A 22,889-nucleotide genomic window follows, 5' to 3' on the forward strand; every position below is an offset into this window, starting at 1 on the left:
CAAAAGATTGCCTAAGATGAAAAGGCTTTAAAAAGAAAACTACCCGTCTGGGAGGGTTTTTGGTTTTTTTTGGAACAAGATTAACTTATTACTTTTTCAGAGAAAGTAAATGACTAATTCAAGTATTACATTTATCTTCACAAAATGACCTTTACAGGTTTTATTATCATCCAAGTCTATTCAACTGCCTCTCTCTGCCTAGCATAACGTGACTTCCTTCTACTTACTTCAGTGCTTTCAGACCCTGTGGGTTGGTGTCGAACAGTTCAAAAATTAAAGAATTTAAAATGAAGTACACATATATTTTATATGATTTATTTTCACACAAAAAAAATATTTAAACCTCCCTGGGAAAGAGAGGCTGAGTATAAATAAATACTTGTGTCCTAGCCCCAACATGTAGATTCTGCTTCGGCAGGTTTCATATACAAGAACAAAATCAAAAACTCATTTTTGGTTATGAATATTATATGTAATATAGTGACAAAATATTATTCAAGGGTTGTCAATAAGAGGGGCCATGATCATTTATGACACACCGTAATTTATGGTAGATGGAAACATGAATTGGGTGTTTGAAAACCAGCATTACTTAGATTTATGCTACTATAAGTATCAACTGATTATTAACCAGGTAAGAGCCACCGGGGAAGAGGGTGGAAATGCGAGAAGCAGTAGGTGCGGCTTCACTGGGGCGGCACAACCACACAGCAGCACTTTTCCCCCCAGGACGATCAGCCAACTGGATCAGGGTTGGCGATTGCAAAGAACAGCCCCCCCCTGCCTGCGGTCCCTGAAGGGAGCCGAGGAACTGGGCTTCCCAGACCTCCAAAAGGACTGACTGTTCAAATATGCTGTTAAAACTAAAGTTTGCAGACTGAGGTGTGTTTTTCTTAACCTATTAGATTGGCATTGTCCAATAAAAATATAAGGTGAGCCACACGTGTAATTTTAAATTTTCTGGTGGCCATAGTAAGAAAGTGAAACAAAATAGGTGAAATTAATTTTATATTCTTTTCTATTAATGTAGTCTATCCAGAATATTTTCATGGTGACATGTAACCAACAAAATGTATTGAGATATTTCATGGTTTTTGTAAACACCAAGTTTTTGAAACCCAGTATGTATATTTACAGCACATCTGAATTCAGACCTGGTGACATATCAAGTGTTCAAGAGGTACATGGGGCAAGTAGCAACCATGTTGGACAGTACAATTACAATTTCACAAACTAAAAACCCCTTGTTCTCAATTACTACCTAACGTTTTCCTGCGAGACAAATCCCAAGCCACTATGGAGGTTACTTGTTCCTTGTGTTAATGAACACAGTAAAAACACAAGAAGAGCTATACTGCTGAAAACAGAGCTTGGATCCTAAGAAGGTCATGCTTAACTTTTATTAATAGCAAGTATTTACATAGTAAACTATTTGTCTTCCCTGGGCACATTGTTGATCCTATCTCAAATTTCAGGAGTCTTAGTTTTCCTGAGGATTTAGTTATCAGCCACTTCACACAAGATTCAGAGCAATATTCACATCTTTACCACTTGCTATTTGAGTAATAATGTTCCAAAGTAGTATATTATCTAATTCTTAAATCCAAACTGGTTTATGAGTAATTGGTAAGACTCCTAAGTTTCCTCATGAAAAGAGTTCCAAAAAAAAAAATCAAGAAGAGAATAACTAAAAACAAATTAGTACCAAAAATACACTAAATTCCAGGCTAATAAGCTCTTTGGCCCTTAATGAAACGACAAAAGACAGCTTAAGGGCTTGCATGCTAAAGTGAAACCCAACACACCATTTTCAAGAGCTGAGCAGGAATGATCATTAGTAGAAAATAAGTGACAGAGAGGTGCCAGTATTTAATCCTCAAATCTGAATATACAACATTTAAAAGAAAAATTTTTTTTCTTTCCTTCTCTCTCAACACCTGGGAAAAATAAAGCCCTAAATTGAACCCTCTGCCTGACAGGTCTCAGTAACTCTCATCTGAGCATAATTCCTAACTAATTTAAGCCCTTCAACTGTACTCTGGCATGACTTCCAAGGCATCAATCATAATTTCCTTCCAATTAAACACACACACACACTAACACTTATTGACTGTCCAGTATATGTCAGACACTATTATGTATATTGACATATAAATATTACATATTGGCTCATTTAATTCTTACCGGTAAGTAGTACCATTCCCATTTTATTGCAAAAAGACGAGAAGAGGCTGAGAACTTTATCAAAGGCACCAAAGGTACCTGGCAAAGCCAAGATCTGAGCCCCGAGTCTGTCTGCTGACCAAGTTCACGTTCTGGCCACCATCCATGCTACTGCAGGGTTCTGTGAATCCACTAGTGTGAGGACCCATTACTCCCAGGACAATGTCTCTCTAAATTAGGCCCTCCACACTGATATCTAAGCTCCAACAGGTAAACCCTCTAAAAAGTATATCGAGAGCATGAAAGTCACAAGTGGTGTAGGAGGAGCCCTTGAAGTGGTGGATGTGGCTGGTGGTGTGAGGTACAGACACCTGAGGTGCTCGCTCCCTGACAGCAGCTGGGCAGGGCAAGGGTCTGGAAAGGAAGCCCCTTCCACCCTGCCCTCCAGTCAACAGGGACCCTGAAGAAGGCACACTAGACGGGAGATGAGTGTGAGCCCGAGCACGGGAGAAAGAGGGGAGGCAAGGTGCCCAATGTCACATATTCTCACAATTAAAAACTTACGCATAATTTTATCAAAGATGACTTTTTTAAAGAAAGAGGGAAAGAAAATTTATTCATCCCTTAAATTAAAAAGCACATTTTAAGTACAGACTTATTTTATATAAGTACTACATAAATATTTATGAAAACATTTTAACTCTTTCGTCTACACAGTGAATATGAAGCAGCTAACAAGACAATTCACAATAAATTTAAAAATCATGTCCAGGAAAAATATGGGGGGAAAATGCATGTCTTTTTGCAATAAAATGGGAATAGTACATGATAAGAGGAAAATAAAGTATGCAGATACACAGTTTATAGGGTCCAAATAATTACTAAAATTGAGCTAATTTAGTAATTATTTAGTAAAATTTAGGTCTGAGCATCCTCCTGCCAGAGGAAAATGGAAAAAAATGATTTGATAGAAATTCACAATGGCCATAAGAAAAAGAATATTATCACTTCAGTAGAGACACAATATTTTCTGAGCAAAAAGGCAATAGGAAATCGGAAGACCTAACTAGGACTTCACACAGGGGAAACTATGTAATGGAGTAGACATTGTCTTGGTAAAAATGCATCCATAATAAATGCCACAGTGTAATCCACACAATAGTTTTTCACAGCGTTACTCAATCAAGCTGAAAACAGTTCAGGGGAGGCAATCTGTGCAGGATGAAGACAATGAGGTAGAGAGATACAACTCTCTGCCGGGCTGGCTTCATCCAGCAATAAATCCCAGAATACTGAGATGAACAAACACAGAACGTCCTTCAATTATTCTCCAACTGAAACCAACTGAAGTAGGATTATGCAACAGTTTACTGACTCTTTGCAGTTCAGAGATTCTGAGACGTTTTCGGGGGCTTTTTATTACTATGTAAATGGTACTTCAGTCCACTATCACTGTGCTCTGAGGTATAGTATATGCCCGTCTCTTCTCTTTCTCCAAGTGGCATAAAAAGGCAGGGGAAACGTGAGTTGCTATTACTTAATAAAAACCATGGCTTTTAGCTTTTACATTAGGAAGTTCTCGTACATACATTTTCTATTATATAACTGCTGTTAGACAAAATTTATGAATTCACACCTATAATAACTTAACTAATTTAAAAGGCAATGTGCAAAGGGCATGTTTCTAAGAATATGACATCCCCAAAGTGGACATTAAACAGTCCTTGAATGGGTGGAAATTAATGCCAATTATTGAACAGGGTAAGAAGAACACAGAAGTCCATAAAAAACAAACAAAAAACAGAGCTAGCAGGAATGGGGCCTGCTAGCTCTGGAAAGAAATGTAAAATCTATGTCAATTCAACTGAGCTTAACTAAAGTATTCTTTATTTTCTGTGTATTCACATTGGTGTACTCCATTGAGCATATTCACAAAAAGGATCCTCAGTAAGGTACAAAGTGGAATATTCAGCAAATGACTCTCAGTCCAAGCACACAACTGCACGCTGCTTTTGCACCGCATAGAGTCGGATGAAATGTATCCTTCGAAAAGAATATCTAGTTGTGTGAAGACAACATAAACGTGATTGTGCTTCAATTTTAAACTCTCTGTGTAGCTGCAAGAAGTTAGGGCTGGTAACATGATCCAAAGGAGGAAAAAATAAGGACCATTTGCTACTAATTAAAAAACAGGGGATTAGAAAAAGATGGCTGTGGGAAATAGGGAACAGTTGTTCTCCCAACATGGCCCTCTCACCCTGCTGGGTTTGTGGTTTTTAAAAATGACAAAAGTGAAAGCTGGAAATATGACAAGGAAATGACTACCAAAACATAAACAGAATATTCCATATGGTTTTTTAAATAATGGTTTCTAAATTGGAGCTAGAAAGACTAGATTTGTGAAGCAAAAAGCTAGTATTTCCACATTACGGTTCCTCCTAAACATATAGAATAAACACACGTTAGGTCTGATGTAGCTCCATGAAGGAGTAACAAGGTTCCAGTTCTGATTCTAATTGCAATCAATTGCAATGAATCAACAGATGAGGTAGGCGGTGAAAGTGATATAACTTCAACAAACTCAGATTGCTAAAGTTAAATAAATATCATCGTGGTGACTTGACGCTACCTAGCTTCATCAAGCAGAGCTACAGAGCAGCAGGTTAGCAGGTTTCTGGCAAGAAATAATTGGTGCTGAGCAACAGACTGTGTACACGAGCAAGAAACATTGCGTAAAACTCACATTACTGGCTTACCCACACCATATGTGCATTTTGGATGGGAACAGGGGCAGCTCTCATACACCTCACATATTTTGGCCTTACAGGCTGGAATGAATGAACATTATGTTTCACTGTGCTAGTTAACCCCAATGGAAGCCAGAAAAATATCAGAATTATGACCTTCCAATTATATATTTTTTTTCCAGCAAAACTGAAATTAGGACAACCATGTAGTGGTAACAAAATCATACAAATTTGAAGTAACAGAAAAGATATTAACAAACTCCAATAAGCATGCCTCAAGTTAATTCATCTTGCCAATGCTTTGAGCAGTCAACAACCTATGCTAATCTGATTGTCAAATACAAAAGTCAAGGATTTATAGATTTAAAGTGGCCAAATTTATCATTTCCAAAGACAGACTTTGTAAGCAAGAGCAAAGGTCTTGGGAGTGGTTTTGGCAGTCTGACACTTTACCTATAAGGACCACGGGACAAGTCCTTCCTAACAAGCATGAAAGCTCCATTAATCAATGCCCCAAATCTTCATTATGTAGCAGGTCCCCCTCCCTGCTTTTTCCTTTACAGCCCATCAAAGCAGTAGTATGAAGGTTGGCATTTGGTGGCAAAATCCCAAATCACTGTTCAAAGAGTTAAGGAGCCAGGACTCCTGGGAGGAAAAGGTCTCTAACCAACCTACTTTACTGACTAAGAACTGAAGTTGAAGAGAAGCTTAGCAACTTTTTCTAGATCAGACACTTGGTGAGCAGAGGGATCCAGCAAAAATACACTTTCTGCTACATCATCTGGCCCAGTAATTCAAATGAAAATAAAGTTTGGAGAAATGCACTTTACAACATATTCTTCCTAAAAGGTATCATGCATACATAGGATAAACACATCAAAAAATTAAATTTACCATTTAATTGACATAAAAAGGACAATAATCCAACTTCAGCTTCCAGTAAATCAGCAATTTGAAAGGGTTTTATATTAACACGTGAAGCGCCATGTCAGTCACCGGTGTCTGACACTATACTTTCCGTCTGAAAGACAAAACAGGCTAGGCGCTTAACGTGTTAAGAAAAACAAAGAACCTCACACTCATCTGACAAAATTATATTCTCATAAACTGTTATAATGGGAGAAATTAATATCTTCAAATAGAGTCTCAGCATCATAGATATACTAGTAAAGGAAAAAGCAAGATTTTTAGACAAATACATGCTCAAACCAGTAGTCCACATCTTTTTTTGCGGGGGGAGGTAGAGGGGAATATGACTGATATAATGACATTGACAGTCAGGATGATCAAGAGAAAAGTTTGGGCCATGTGACTTCCAAAGGGATGTGAAAAATAACCTCCAAGCCACCTTACCCTTCTTCTTGCTGAAAAGTCCCCTGGGTGAGAGAGCAGGTATTTTGACAAATTGTGATCAGATATGATGCTAATATGATCAACTAATTAAGGAATTTTAAGCCTAAATGAACCAACGTATCTCCTAAAGATCATCTTCAATAGATTACTCGATTGGTATTAGTGCCTTACAAAATAGTTCTTCTATTAAGCAAAACTTCCCTTGAGTGAATACACTGCTTCCTCACACCAACCTCACTGTCATTTAAAATGATACACTCATTATAGACAAATTGGAAAATCAGAACACTGGAAAGGATGATTTAACTTACCTATCTATCATCCCAAAGGCAACTACGCTTCATGTTTCCATGTATTACACCATCCTTTTCTGCAGTTTTCACATAGCAGCAATTATACTGTATTTGTAATTGTGTACCTTATACTGTTAACTAAAATTATGAAACCACGAGTCTACATTTTATTGAAAAATAATATCTTTCACTTATGAAAGTGAAAAATATTCCATTGAGTGGATTGCGATCTTTTTGCACATGTAACTTCTTGTGGATTTAAAAGATTATTTTCTTAGAACAGAATCCTAAAAATGGAATTACTGTCAAAGTATATTAACATCTTTATGGTTCTTGATACTTACTGCCAAAATGCTTTCCAAAAAGGGTTGTACCATTTTAAATTGCCATCAATATCAATACCCATTATACTTGTATTTGGACTATGATATATTATGAGAATAATCATCTTTATAGTTTCATAATCATCTTTATAACCCCCAAACTTTAATTTCATAAACTTATATACCATGTTATACTGAAAAAAAATCTTAAAATCGAAATCCTAGCATCCAGTAGATGAATGTTTGCTATTAATACTATTCTTGAAAATCACTTCCCCCAGTCTCTTTACCTATATGCAACGCCAATTCTTTTCCACAGAGAACTCAGTTTTAAATGAGAGAATCTTATTCCCCTTTTAAAGGAGTGGCAACCAAAGTCTACATCATCTGGAACTCAAAGCTCATGGATATTTTCATGCATTTGAATGACTATCTGAAATAAAAGCAACAAGGAAATTAGTCCCTGTAGGGTCTGAAGGCTCTGTTACAAGACATAAAAGAAGTATGAAAACACATTAGAGGAAAAATGAATGTTTCACTAATATGTACATTCCATGCCTTTTTTTAAAAATCAACTTTTCCCTAAATGACTGAACTATGAGTTCCACATGTAACTGAACTATTCACAAATACACAAATAAACATAACAAATACAATGTACTAGATTGAGAAATGTGGTTGAAATGACAATAAACAAGTCCTCCAAACTCTAATTTTCCAGGGATTCTAATATGCACTTAATTTTAGCAAATATTTTGCTGTTGTTGCTACTGCCTTAATTACTGTTTTTGTAACTGCTGTCTATTAAATTTCCTAGTACATATTGGCTATAAGACTGTTTTAGGTCTTCATTAAGAAATGATATTAAATATGCAATAAGCTACTTTGGTTAACAGAAGTTGGGGGGATATTAGTGTCACAGTTTATTATTATAAGTAATTTTTGTGTCTTCTGTCAGTATAACCACAAGAGGATCTCAATACCACCAACTGATAATAATCTTTATAAATCCTACTTTGCAGCTCCACCATCTGTTAGTTATTATTTTATACGTGGCTCCATATGCATATGTGAATTAGTTGTCACTCAAGACAAATATACAAATGGAATTGTGGTTTTGTGGGGAGATTTTTATTGGCTTGTTTTTTGTATTTTGCTATTTTAGGCCAGAGAACTAAATAAATAAACATATTTCTCAGTCTTGGAGACTAAAAATAAGTGCAAATTAAAAAAATAATTTTAGTAGTGCAAGTAAAAGAAACTTAAGTTCAACAAACACAATCTAAAAGTATGTATTAAGATGTTTTGTTGAATTGTGCAACTCAAACCTATATAATTTTGTTAACCAGTGTCATTCCAATAAATTCAATAAAAAGGGAAAAAATAAAGAATACGGAAAAGTATATGTTAAAAATAGTAGTCATCACCCTAACCGGTTTGGCTCAGTGGATAGAGCGTCGGCCTGTGGACTGAAGGGTCCAAGGTTCGATTCCGGTCAAGGGCATGTACCTTGGTTGCGGGCACATTCCCAGTAGGGCGTGTGCAGGAGGCAGCTGATAGATGTTTCTCTCTCATCAGTGTTTCTAACTCTCTATCCCTCACCCTTCCTCTCTGTAAAAAAATCAATAAAAATATATTTAAAAAATAGTAGTCAACAATATTGGATATAATTATATTAAACACCTGAAATTTACATATTCATAGCTCTCAAAATATACCTACAAAACCAAACATGAACAGACCCACTAGTAAATTAGTAACTAACATGGTTCTCGTATTCACATTGTAAAACACTGCCCAGGACTTTCGATGAGAAAGGAATGACTAATGCCTTGCTTACTCGTAATGTTTATTCCCTGAGGAGATGAGTCACAATGGCACAGACTGAAAGCGGACCTCCCGTGAGTGAATGTGTGGGCTTGTCCCCCCGGAGCCCCGTGTCACAGGCGCCCAGACCAGCAGAGGCACTAAGTAGCTACAGGGCCATCACAACTCCCTCCCCACAAGGCAGTAAGAAAAAAACAAACAGAAACAGAGAGAGGTGGCTGGTCCTCCAATTGCATAATCAGTCCCAAATTATAAGTTTTTCCCTCCAAGTACTAGAGTCTAATGACTCATTTTAGTATAAGCCCAAACATAGGATTATAGGAGCCTACACTCGCTACATACCCAAAATATGGTGAATTCTGTTCAAAATTACCAATGGCTCTTAAAATGCAGACTAAAGCGCAATCTGAGAGAAACGATATGTGATGACTAAATTAGTTCAGTGTTTCCCTACGTTATCCTATTTTAGGTGGTAATCCTTTGGGATCATATCTGGGGAATACTAAGGCAAAAACAGTAGTAACTAATTTAAGTCATCATTGAGAGAAACGGCGAGGGGGAGTGAAGAAGAGACAAACTGAGAAATGATTTTCTGGAATGAATGCTGCATTATTTTTAGTTTCACAAAGTAAAAAGTCCCACTCAGCACTCAATGCAAATAAATTTGCTGCTTTTCATAGTCTTTTGTGGAAAGGTATTAAAATATCTTATAATTCAACTCTGTAAAAGTTAACTTATTTGATGCCTAAACTAGATCTCCTTTTTTCAGATTATATTCCACCCAGATGTTAGAATTTCCATGATGTCGGTGAGAGAGGTGTTCTTGGAGAGGGAACACAGTTTTGAAGTATACCTGGGCTGCAAAGTGTAAGGGAAAAAAATCACAGACTACTTAACAAAATATTTTAACTTCCACTAAAAAAACTAAAGTGTAGCACAGACACATTATATTTCTTTAACCCTTTATTATCTGTCATTGAAAAGGAAGTTACATACCATGATTTGCTTCTGTATTTTTCAACTGTTCTTAATGAAGAATTTTATTTCACAAAAATTTATCTTGGTAATATAAAAATTGATTGTATAAATAATAAAAAATTGTCATGGTTCAAAATACATCATGCATGAAGTCGTTCTTGACTCTCACTAATGATATTTCTTCCTCTGTTGAAATATCAGTTATTTTATTCCAGTTTATATTATAGTGACTCGTAGAGTTTTCTAATTATCCATGAATAGATAGAAAATTTCTGCTTCTATAAGTGGGAGTCACAGAGCCTTATCTAGCTCTATATCCTCTCCATCCCAGGTCTAACAATTCCCTGAAAATAGTAAGCAATCTACCTGTGTATCTGAATTCTCCAAAAACCTTATTTTGTTATACTAAAAGCCATCTTCAAAGGGTCCTTAGAAAAAAATGAGTTCTATTTTGACAACTAAGGGTGTTATTTTTAAGCCTTACAGAATCCATACTAATTTACCATATATGTTCTCATACTAAATAATATTTCAACATTTCTTGTATAGCCATTAAAAATTAAAATAATGAGAATCTTTCCTGCTAGGTACAAGAATCACTTCTTAATCAGATGTATATCTTTTTAAAAAACTAACTACAATCATTACGCTTTTCCTTGCTGATGTTGTAAGGTTGCCAAAAATAGTGTAAATCAACAGATTTTTTTAAATGGGTAACGCCTAAGAAATGTAATTATTGTTTACGGAGAGAGAAAAAACAATTGTGTGTTTAAAATAGAAGGTGGAAAACAGAATTTAAGGAAGGGATCTGCTCATAAAACAGCACTTGCAGGGGACCACTTATTTGTTCAGCTATCCATCCAGAAATCATTGACAGGGTCTGTGTCACACCACAAGCGGAACAGGTCCTTAGTGGCTGAGGCTATGACGCTAGTTAAGGTGTACTCTCCACCTTCCAGACAACACGAGTGGTAGCAGGACCTGGTAGTCATCTCTGGCTGAGGGAGCAGGGAAAAGAGCTCACAAAGGAGGTGACATTTGAACAGGGTTTTAGGGTTAAGCTTTTTTTCTGCAGATTTCAAGACATTTGGGAGGTCAGAAGTAACAAAACTTGCTATTTTTAGACAGAGGTTTGGGAAAGAAACTGCTTGTCTAATAAATAGTTTCGCGAACAGATGAGGACCTTGTCAGAGTATGAGGAACCAGATTTGGAAGATATTTGAGAGGTAGCATCAATAGGACTTGATGATGCATTTGATGAGTCAAAATGGTAATTTTAGGCCTTGAACTTGGCAGACAGATGATGACATTAAATAAAATATAGATTGCCAGTTAACGTGTATTTATTGAGCACCTTCTATGTACAGACACGAGGTCTGTTTTCATTGTATTCAGGGGAGGCGGGCAGTAAACAAAGGAATAATCTGAGACGGTGATACACATGCTGGAGAAGAGGGCTATGTGAGAGTGACGGGCGAAGGGCACGCCAGCTGAGACAGTCATGAAAAGTGACACCTGAACGAAGACCTGGATAATGAGGCAGCCAAGCGAAGCTGTGGCAAAGAAGGGAGAGCAAATGCAGAGGCTGGGGTGGGAAAGAGCTTAGGTGGTCCAGGGACAGAAAGGCAGCTGGGGATGGGGTGGGGCTTGGAGGATGCAGAGGAAAATGAGACTGCAGCGCACACGGAACTCCATGCAGCCACAGTCAGGAGCTCAGCCAGCAGGAAGGATGTGATCTGATTTATATTTCTGTCTGCTGTGTGGAGAATGGACTTAAGGGGGAAGAATGAAGGCAGAGAGTCCTGGAAAAAGTGGAGGCTCAGACGTGGTTCTAACAGTACCATGTTAAAAAGGGGTCAGATTCTGGGCATAGAGGGCAAGGTGACAGGCTTCCTGATGGACTGGCTGTGGAGTGTGAGGGAAAGACAGGAACCTCAGGGGTTTGGATTCTAAACCACTATGGTGAGGATGGTAATATTCAACAGTTAGTGGGAAGTTAAGCAGACAGAAGCTCAGGGTGGCAGGGCCAAGAATCAACTGTTCTCTGGTCAAGTAAAGGCTGAACTGTCTAGAAACTTGTAAGTGGAACGGTAAGTAGGCAGTTGGACATAGTGTAGAGTTCAGGAGATAGGTCTAGGTGGAGATAGACTTTGGGAGTCATCAGCCTCTACATAAAAATATTTTTTTAATTTTTCTTTATTTTTCTTTGTTAATCCTCATCCAAGGATATCTTTCCATTGATTTATAGAGAGAGTGAAAGGGAGGGGGAGAGATAGAGAGGAAATAAACATTGAGAGAAACACGTCCATTGGTTGCCTCCAGCACGTGCCTCCCTGGACAGGGGCTGGGGATCTAGCCTGCAACCAAGGTATGTGCCCTTGACCGGAATGGGATCTGCAAACCTTCAGTCCACACTTGCGCTCTAACCACTGAGCAAAAAGGCCAGGGCTACATAGAATCTTACAACATGAGACTGGATAAGATTTACCTTGACTGATCAAGGGAGACTATGGGATGGGGGGATGGTGGCAAACATGCAGCAATGTTTTTGTTTTGGGGTCTTTAAAGGAGAGGAATAATGAATTCCATTTTAGACACTTAAGGTTGAGGTAAATGATTATTTGGCTTTTCTGTGGCAAATCACACATAGACTCTGAAGAACTTTATTATCAGCCTCTCATACTGGATTTATTCTGTGTTCTCATTTGCAGTCTGTGTTCTCATTTGCAGTCTCCCCATTACTTTTTGCTACATAAGTAAGCTCTCTGATAGCAAACACTACCCTCTAAATGTCCAGCTGCTACTCAAATAGAAGGCACTTCTGAAATATCTCTTACAGCATGAGTGTATAGTAAATCCACTCTTTAAGAACTGGTTGTATAATAGACTAGAAAATAGCACAATAATGAGCTAGTTTGAAATATGGGAGGATCATAATCTCAAAAGTTTCTTCCATTAAGAGTTATTAACCTTGGAATTATTTCCATCAATGAATCAACTTTGAAAGATAATCAAGTACTTCAGACATTTCCAGTGAATCCCATAACTAAGCAATTAAACTCAATAATTATGGATGATTTCTAAACCATTCTGGTGGTTCTTTCCCAAAGTTCAAATACACTAACCTTTATTTCCCATCCAAGATGCTACTTATGGTCAGTAGTCACAAAATGTTTGAATAAATGAAAGAGATCAAGTTACTTCAATGTATAGATGGAACGTATTTCTTTGTCACTGTATCTGTTTTTTTTTAACCCTGTATACTCCTTACACGGCACCTTGAAGACAGTCAGTGCTTAATAAATATTTGTTGTACACATGGATGAAAAACTAATGCAGTTTTATGGGAAACATGACATTTTTCTTCCTCTACATAAATTTCCTCCCTACATCTCTCTTTAAACAAGTTTTTCTTGATTATAAAATATTCATTCATTATGAAAAATCTGAATATAAAAAATAAAAATATTTCTTCTTAAAACACATATTACTGGCTACTTACAATTCATGATTATATTCATTCACTCACTCATTCATTCATTCAACAAATCTTTTTGACTGTCTACTCTGTGCTAGGCTTTGGGGATATGGAGATGAAGCATAGCCCCAAAGCCTAGCACAGATTTTGGGAATATGCAGATGACCCCACTCCACTGTATACAGCAATACCCTCATGCACTACAGTAGAATATAAATAGAGGTGTGTCACCATGTAGAAAGTTTCAAAATTCATGGATATCCCTTCTGCCCTGAAAATTAACATTCCCCCTAAGTCTTAAAAATTATTTAGGTGATTAAATAAAATTAGTATGTTTCTACCTAGTATACGAAAGTGTCCTGAAGACATTTTCAAGAACTCTCAAGGAGCAAATAGCTTTTCCATGTGGAAAAGAACAAATACCCTAGTCCCGTGGTCGGCAAACTGTGGCGCACGAGCCACATGGGGCTCTTTGGCCCCTTGAGTGTGGCTCTTCCACAAAATATCACGGCCTGGGCGAGTCTATTTTGAAGAAGTGGCATTAGAAGAAGTTTAAGTTTAAAAAATTTGGCTCTCAAAAGAAATTTCAATCGTTGTACTGTTGATATTTGGTTCTATTGACTAATGAGTTTGCCGACCACTGCCCTAGGCTTTCTATGGAACAAAGACAAGGACTGTATTTTGATGCTGGAAATGGTAATGTAACATAGTTCTCAAAAGGTTATTTTCAAACCTTCCCCTATACGTTCATACATTATCTATTTATTCAAATGTATTAGAAAATAACCACTCAAATAGAAATAGCTCAAATGTTTTAACCCAAGTTCTCTATCTCTTTTCAGCAGGAAGTTTCTATTTCCAACACCAGGAAAGCTTAGCGCTTGGGAAGTCACGCTGTATTGTCATCCCTGACTTAGAGCAGATGACTTGTTTCTTGGTACCTAGACACCAGTCTTCATAGCAAGAGTAGAGTGATTGTTCATCCTCAGAGAAACATATAGGCACCGTGACTTGTTCAGTTTCGCCCCAAAAGGACTCATAAGGAGTTTCACTTACCGGTTGGTTGCCTTCTACTTCTGAAGTTTTATCTCTTGCTGCCATTCTCTGCTCATTTTCTGTATCTCCTAAGAAGCAAAAGAAAAAAAACACAGAAAACTTTATCATCTTATTGAGGCCAAACTGTCTTCTATTTCTTTGAGATATCTTTTGATATTATATGTTTCACATTAGGGAATCAACTACTATTTCCTTTGTTAAAAGTAAATAAGTGAATTTTTAAGAATAGTAATTTTATTGAGGTCTCAGCTACCATATATATATATGTGTATACACACACACACACACACATATATACACACATGCACACACACATACATAAATACATACATACAATGTAAACCAGAAATATATCCTGTTTTATAAAGGTTTACACTGGACAAATGAAGTGAATTCACATTTTGTAAATCAAGTCATATTTCAAATAAACTAGGAAAGCTTATAATTTTGTAAATCAAGTCATATTTCAAATAAACTAGGAAAGCTTATAATTTAAAGAAGGCAAGTTATTTTCAAATTAAAAGTCTTTATAATATGAATAACTGCCCTCCAAATTAGTTTTTTATAACGTTTATGTTTTATAAGGTTTTGTATATCTGTGGATTTGCCTCTAAGTAGATACATATATTTGCAATGTAATAATTAACCAAATGTTGAACAACCTTTACAGCAGGAAAGAATAACGAATAAATTCATAAACTGGCCCTCAGTTATACTTTGACACCTAAGGCTGTGCCTGGGTGAGTTATGCTACTAAATGAAGTTGGTGACTAGGCTGGCTCCGAGGACACAGGACAAACACAAACATAGGTAAGTCTGAGCATAATTTGTTAATGGCCTATTTTTATTTATTATCACTAATGATCTGTGATTAGCACAGGGTAAGTAAAGAAACAATTAGCCTATTTCTTTCAAGCATAATGAGAGGTTAACTTAGTCATTTGTAAACTGCTTGTCCCATAAAATTAAGCCAGCTCAGGAATGTCCACAATAGGTTAATTACAAAATTCACAGAAGATACTTGGCTGATTCTAAAGGTTAGGAATCTGTTAACAGAAGGAAGGTCACAGGTCATGATTGGAGATAAAGTATGAAAGTAAGAAAGGCTGAGGTTAACTTTTCCGTATGAAATGCAAAAGTTTAGTTTACCAAGGAAGCAAGAACCTCGTGTAAATTTTAAAGGATTAAACAAAATTCTGTTAAATTCTAAAATCATGAAGCAATAATTAAATTGATAGTTTATTTACTTAAGTCAGTTATTTTACTTAGGATAAAGGGACTCACCAAAGTGTTTAAAATCCAAGCACATTAATACATACGCCAGCCTACAAGCTTTGTTCTCAGCTATACGGAACATAAATAGCTGGCCAGGACAGAGCACATAATAGGTGTTTAATAAACACTAGCTGAATTAATGAACGTCTCTTTATGGTTGCCAGTCTATAAAACTGTGACAAAGTAATACTAAATGGTATGTCACAAAAACGGTATTTCAGCATCCCGTTAGTCTCTTTCTTTTAAAACGTATTTGTGAAACTTAAAAGGCAAATTTATGAAATACCACTATAATGTATTATTACCAGTGATCCATATTTGCAGCATAACTTATTAGATTTTAAAAAGTTAATGATTTTTTTAAAAAATCATATTAAAACAAAAGCATTAGGAACTTTTCAGTTACATCTATAATACAGTTAACCATTTGCAACAACATGGATGGACCTTGAGAACATTATGCTAAGAGAAATCAATCAGAAAAAGCTAAGAACTATATGATTTCACTCATATGTTGGATACAAAACTGAAACTTGAGAACACAGACAGCAGTGTGGTAAATGCCGGAGGGAAGTAGATGGGGGTCCTAATAGAAGGTGACAGGAGAAGATCTGACTTTGGGTAGTAGGCACATGGTACAATACACAGATCTTGTAACATAGAAACCCACACCTGAAACCTATATGTTCATGTTGACCCCAATCAATTTAGTAAATATTTATATGAAAAAGATAATAGTTAATTTTAATTGAAAATTAACCTACTTTTGTGACCTAGGATATCACTAAGCTATTTTGATTTTTAAGTGTTTAAACGAACCATTTATTTGCTTATAAAGAAGAGTCTTGTTTTCAGAAACCCGCTTCTCTCTGGAAGTTAGGGATAAGCAGATCACAGGCAGCAATACCAATGAACAGGAGTTTAGTTTGCTTGGTTATGGGCAGAGAGCATGGCAGCATGAATAGCCAAGGTATTGTACAATGAGGTCAGGGGCGTTTCATAACTCCCATGCATGATGCTTATGTAAATACGAATCACCGGAAATGAAAGCTTTGTTGCCTTTTAGGTTAAAAAAACCTCAAGAACGATTTTTTTTTTAACCTTCCAAAATGATTACTACTCCATCCCACAGCCACACGCTGTATTGGGCTAAAGTCATTTGGCTAAAAGCATTCAATGTGCTTCCTTTGCCACTTTCTGATTCAAGGTGTGTGTCTATACAAGACTTTCCCTGGTTCTCCCACAGCCTGAGTAGCCAGAACGGCTATCACCAGTGTTCCTGGCATCACACAGCACATCTGCCTGGAAGCGATTCTAGAATCACTATTTACTGAAATGCCATGTCTGGCGATGACTCAGATAGGACAATAACTGATGACAAGGAAAAATGCCTTTTGCAATATTCTCTATAAACAAAGGCACAAACGAAAAACTACACAAACACCAGAAAGAAAACTCACAAAGAAATAAAATTTTTGAAGTTTTATTCCTCCCATTGACAAATTATTCTGTCATGGTAAAAACTCAGTTATTCTGTCCATTTTTTAGAACCCACATGAAAGTTAGGCACTTTTATAAAAGAAAGATGCATGTGACAAATGTGAAATAAGGTTCTTTAGTTTCCAAACATCAGTTGACTCTAATTTATATGCTGGATAGATTCAAAAATGTCACTGGCAAATCAGCTGCTTAAAAAGAAGAAAAACCACCAACATTTCACAGTACTTCACATGTCATAAAGCCTTCTGTATACCACCACACTGAATTCTTGCTCTGGTTCAGTAAGACATTCTCCCCACCCCCAGCCCCCGGGTTGCAGGTGAGTGAACCCTCAGGGCCAAGCACTCAGTGAAATGCCCAGATCTCCCAGGTAGAAGGCAGTCTCAGTAGGACCAGAACCCGGTGCCGCCATCTCTGGGGTTCTGTGGAAGGTTCTGAGCGATGGGCTGAGATGGGAGGAAGCACATCTCTGAGTTAGGGAGCAGGGCGTGAAGGGAAGAGCTAGGGCTCCTGCTCTCTGGAGACAGCATCTTGCGCTGGTCCAACGCCCTGGGCCCCTCGGCACGTCTCTCTGTTCCTTTGTTCTGCCGTAGGCCCCGCAGATTATCTATTCTCATCCCTTTCCAATGGTGATGGCAAATACTGCCCACGGGGGCAAGCCGCTGTCCTTCTTCCAGTCCTCCAGAGCAAACACAGTCCCCTCGATCCTTTTCTAGAAGTTGGTAAGGCGAGAAACAATTTCATAAGAGGCAAAATCCCTCTTATACTACAGTGTGCCGTTTTCTTGGTTTAAAATATAGTTTTTCTTTAGAGTGAGTATATGATAAAGACTACCTATACATACAAATGAAGCTCTTTCCGGGCTTACAGAACTGAAGTGAAATTCATCTATATTTTAGATTAGGGGTTGGCTACTGTTTTCTGTAAACGGCCGGAGAGAAAACATTTTAGGTTTACAGGCCACACTTTCTTGGCTGCAACTTCCTGACTCTACCATTGTAGCTGAGAGCAGCCACAGACAATATATAAACCAATGAGGGAGGCCTTGTCCCAATAAAATTGGATTTACAAAGACCACTGCCAGGCTGTAATTTCCTGATCCCCATGTTAGAGAATATATGCACTCCGCCCTTTCAGATAAAAGGCTGAATAGTGTTTGAATTCTATAAGGAGACGAGGAAGGACAGTCAGACTATCATCGTGATCCCTTCTACTGGGTGAATTGGGTTGAGAAGAGAGATGGTGGTGAAGAGTGAGCACTAAGGATAAGGGAAGATGGAAAGAGAGAAATGCCCAGTGATGAGCAGGGAACCCACGTGCCTATTTGGGTCACCTAGAACAAACTTGTTTGGGTGGGGGCCTTGGTGGTGAGAGGGGGGCAGGGGGCACCAGGCCTCCCTCTACTCCAGTCCTGGGGTTGGTGCTTTGGGAGGACTTGGCTGTGTGGTTCTGCCCCTTCCTTTTCCCCTTGTCGTGAGAATGGGAGGACCACCGAGAACACATGGCTCCCTCTGCTCTGAGCCTCCCCAGGGACTTCCTCCCACGTGGGAAGCCTGCCCCAGCCCAGCATATCCTGCAGCTGGATGGAGCTCAATCTAATTCTGGGTTTCGGATTAGGAAACCTATTTGCCCCTTTTAGAAGCCACGCTATTCTTCAACACCAGCTTTATTGGCAATAAAGATGAGAATGTGGTTTTTGTATGTGTGTGGGGGTTTTTCTCTTTTTCTGAAAGTGGCTATATCTTATCTGGGGAAGAGGCATGTTAATACTAGAACATCCTAGAGCCCAACAGGACTAGGAATGGACTGGTGTGGACAGGGTTGGGCCTGGCCGCTATGAAAAGATGTGAATGCAGAAAACCTTTTCTTTCTTTTCTTGATTAGAGAAAAATTACCTAGAACTCGATACCTTACAGGAGTCCTCAAACTACGGCCCGCGGGCCACATGCGGGTGTTTTTGCCGTTTTGTTTTTTTACTTCAAAGTAAGATGTGTGCAGTGTGCATAGGAATTTGTTCATAGTTTTTTTTAAACTATAGTCTGGCCCTCAACGGTCTGAGGGACAGTGAACTGGCCCCCTGTTTAAAAAGTTTGAGGACCCCTGCCTTAGAATATAGTCTATAAAACACAAGTTTCGAGGGGTTCACCTGGAAAAAATATTTCTATGGTCAAAAGTATGAGGAAAGCCTGTAGAATGTGTTCCCTTTTAGTTGTTTTCCAATTTACTTTAACGTATTAAAGGCTCTGAGAAATTGTTTAGTAAAGAAGTTTAATTTTTTTCACAATGACTATGGAGCCATTATATTCAATGAATACCTATTAAACATATTGCAGAGGTCTATGAACACACCATGGATGATGGTGATATAACATTTCCAAAGTTAAAACTGATTATGACATATATGTTTACCTGACCCTTCAGAAGACCCTCCACATGGCCAGATTTGTTACTTAGCTTTTGAACATTCATTTTACACAATACTAACCCACACTCACTTTCCTTTAGATAATTCTTTTCACAACTCCCTGTTCATCCATTCAGTTGCATTTGGGGCAGACTAGCATTATGTGACTGCATTCTACTACATACTTCTGATGCCAGAATAGTTGATCATCTACAGCGAGGAAAAGGATAACCAAGCACCTTGAAGACAGGAGAAAACCCGTGCTCAGAAATATCTCCTCCACAAACTCCACCAATTAGAGGTTCATTAGGGTTAATGAGCTCCTCTTTTAAAATGCAAATACCCTCTGGGAGGGTTTGCTTATTAGTCATTCACCCAGTGAAGTAGTGGAAAGAACAGTGGCATGGCCACGCCATTAACTCCTTTTCATTTTTCAGTCACACACTCATTATACCAGGCAGCCTGGCACTATGGCAAAAGCATGGCTTGGCATCTGACAGATCTCAACCCAAATCCTTTACCAAATCCATGACCTTGTGCAAGTTACTTAACTTCTCAGAGCTTCACTTTCCTCATCTGAAAAATGGGACTCATGATACATACTGAGGTTACAAAGATTAAATGAGAAAACATTGCCCTAACTGGTTTGGCTCAGTGGATAGAGCATCGGCCTGTGGACTGAAGGATTCCAGGTTCAATTCTGGTCAAGGTCATGTACCTTGGTTGGGGGCACATCCCCAGTAGGGGGTGTGCAGGAGGCAGCTGACCAATGTTTCTCTCTCATCGATGTTTCTAACTCTCAATCCCTCTCTCTTACTAGCTGTAAAAAATCAATAAAATATATATTTTTTAAATGAGAAAACATGTTAAACCCTAATTGCAGAGAAGGGAGAGGAGTTGGGGCAAGATAAAGGTTTGTCTTGGTGTCAACTGCTGTTCAGCCTTTGTCATGAGGCTGTGGCCATTAGCTTCAGCAGAGGAGAGGTGCTGGAGAGGCCTTCACAGGTCATATCACTTAGTCTTGAGGGCAGTGGTGTGAGCTGGCTTTATTATATCTATTTAAGAATGGCAAACTTAGGTATTAGAATCCAAGTCTGCCGACAATGCCAAATAATTAGATAATATTCGGCTTCCCCTTATCAAAACTTGAGCCCAGCCCGCATGGCTCAGTGGTTGAGCATCCACCTATGAAACCAGGAAGTCAGGGTTCGATTCCTGGCCAGGGCACATGCCTGGGTTGCGGGCTCCATCCCCAGTAAGGGGCGTGCAGGAGACAGCCGATCAATGATTCTCATCATTAATGTTTCTATTTCTCTCTCCCTCTTCCTTCTCTGAAATCAATAAAAATAGATTTTAAAAAACTTGTTATCCCATATACTTTATATTTAAGTCTTCCCCAGTTCAGTGTAGTTTTTCCTTCTACTTTTCCTAATACTGTCCACTTACTCCCAAATTTCCACTGTAATAAAAAAGAGGAGGATAAAGAAAAGACAAAAGTACTAACTGCTGAAGACAGGCCAGTTTCAGGAGCGTGCTGCTGTGAGGTCAGGGTTCTGATGACAATTGTTATAACCCCTCAAGAAAATGAGCCAGGAGGGAACAGCTAAGCCATAGAGGAAGGAATACTCTATTTAGCAAACAAACATAAGAAAAGTGTGACTGGGAATTAGCGAAAAAAAAAATTAAAATAGCACCAAGAACATATTCAATTAGCATACCAAAACTGTTACACCTGAAATTACTGAGGATGGAATACAACTAATACATTGGCATCACTCTGTTAACAAAGTGAATACTCCATAAACATCTGTTGATTTGACTGTGTGGGAGGGGGCAATAAGAAAGATAATTCTACATATACACTCACTAAGAGCTTATTAAATAATTATAAATGGTTGTTAAATTATGAAGAAAATTTTAAATTAAGGTTTCAATAGAATAGGTAATCTACTTTATGAGATATTAGTGTGAATTTTAAATTTAATACATATTTATATTCATCTTTCAGGCATCATATTAAGATTTTAACTTTATGAATGCTATTGAAACCATAGAGCTAAACCTAAAAATCTTACGGTCACACGAAATTCTTAAAGGCATTTTACTCAGGGAAGTAAGAATTCCAGCAAATCCAACTGAGGTCAGACCCACTTATAGTCCTATTGGCCTGTTCTTAATTAACTTGTCCTGGGATTCCACAGATGTCTTTAGGTCTGAGTCTTGTTGCTTTGTAGTTATGGGTAATAATTTTCCTGGAAGATCTTAAAGCAACGCAAAAACATCATTTAAGCATTTAGCACTATGTTAAACAGGTAAGCCTAGACATCCTTACTTTTAGGCTAGAAGACAAGAAACACAAAGGCCAAATTCATTTTGCACATGCACATTTGCACAATATTGGATCATGCTGTCCAAATCTGGCTTCAAAGCTTGTTTGTTAATCTTTCCTAAATCAGAGTAAATTTATATACTGTGAGAATAAGTTGGGCTGACCATTCCTGACCCTGGATCCCAAAATGCTGCTGAAAGAAATCTCTGCCAAGGGCCACTCTGAGCAGTCCGTGGACAACAGGTCCCCTGGGCTCTGCTGAAAACAAACAGGACTGACACAGAGAGGGTGTTCAGTGCACACAGCTTGAAGCCTGCATTGTAAAAGGGGTGGGAGGGGGAAATAGGCTCACGCTACCCGGTTATCTGGTATTCTGAAACAAAGACTCAAGTGTGCTGCCAGTTGTGGGCGAAGATGGTGTTGATTCATCACCAATAATGCAGACCTGGGCTGGAGATACATGGGATCAAGTCAGTCACACTCAGGAGTGTTCAGTTTCCTTTCCAACCGACAGAATAAACTTGTGAAATTGCTGTTTGATGCCAGGAGTTCTGCTCGGTCAGTTTTCAACATAGAGAAATAAGCAACCCCATGAAATCAAAGTGTATCTCCACCTGTAGCATCAATAGGTCCAACCAGAGATATTAGGTAGGTAAGCTTCTCAATCTCTTAAAATGTAGTTTGTAGGTTGATACAGAAAATTGCAGAGAAAATTTCTAGTAGAACCAATAATAGCGGTATATGAAATATATTACCAAGTTAAATATATTACCAAGCTTCAAGTTAAATTTCACTCACTCAATAAAAATTAGACACACACACACTATGTGCCATAGATCATGCTGGGCACCATGTGAACTAGAGTAATACCATCTCTGCCCTCTCAGCATTTACATTCTAGAAAGATTCCAAACAAGCAAATGGAAATCACAAGAATTGGATATAAAAATGAATCCAAAAAGAAAAAACTATGGGAGTACAGCCCTAGCTGGTTTGGCTCAATGGATAGAGCGTTGACTTGCAGAATGAAGGATCCCAGGTTCGATTACAGTCAAGGACACATACCCAGGTTGTGGGCTCGATCCCCAGTGCGGGAGGCGCCAATCAATGATTCTCCCTCATCACTAATGCTTCTCTCTCCCTCTCCCTCTCCCTTCCTCTCT

The 22,889-nt window shown here is 38.1% G+C and overlaps 1 protein-coding gene across 2 annotated transcripts in view; it reads right to left on the reverse strand.

The window, feature by feature from the left end:
* UMAD1 (UBAP1-MVB12-associated (UMA) domain containing 1) overlaps nt 1–22,889 on the reverse strand; it is a 174,376-nt gene that overhangs the window by 38,900 nt on the left and 112,587 nt on the right. For both annotated transcript variants that reach the window (XM_079785745.1, XM_079785746.1), the window contains exon 3: nt 14,219–14,286. In XM_079785745.1, coding sequence (XP_079641871.1) covers nt 14,219–14,286 — 68 coding nt within the window. The remainder of the gene's footprint in view (nt 1–14,218; nt 14,287–22,889) is intronic.

The sequence above is a fragment of the Cnephaeus nilssonii genome (genome assembly GCF_951640355.1).
Source record: "Cnephaeus nilssonii genome assembly, chromosome: 12".
Lineage (NCBI taxonomy): Eukaryota > Metazoa > Chordata > Mammalia > Chiroptera > Vespertilionidae > Cnephaeus > Cnephaeus nilssonii.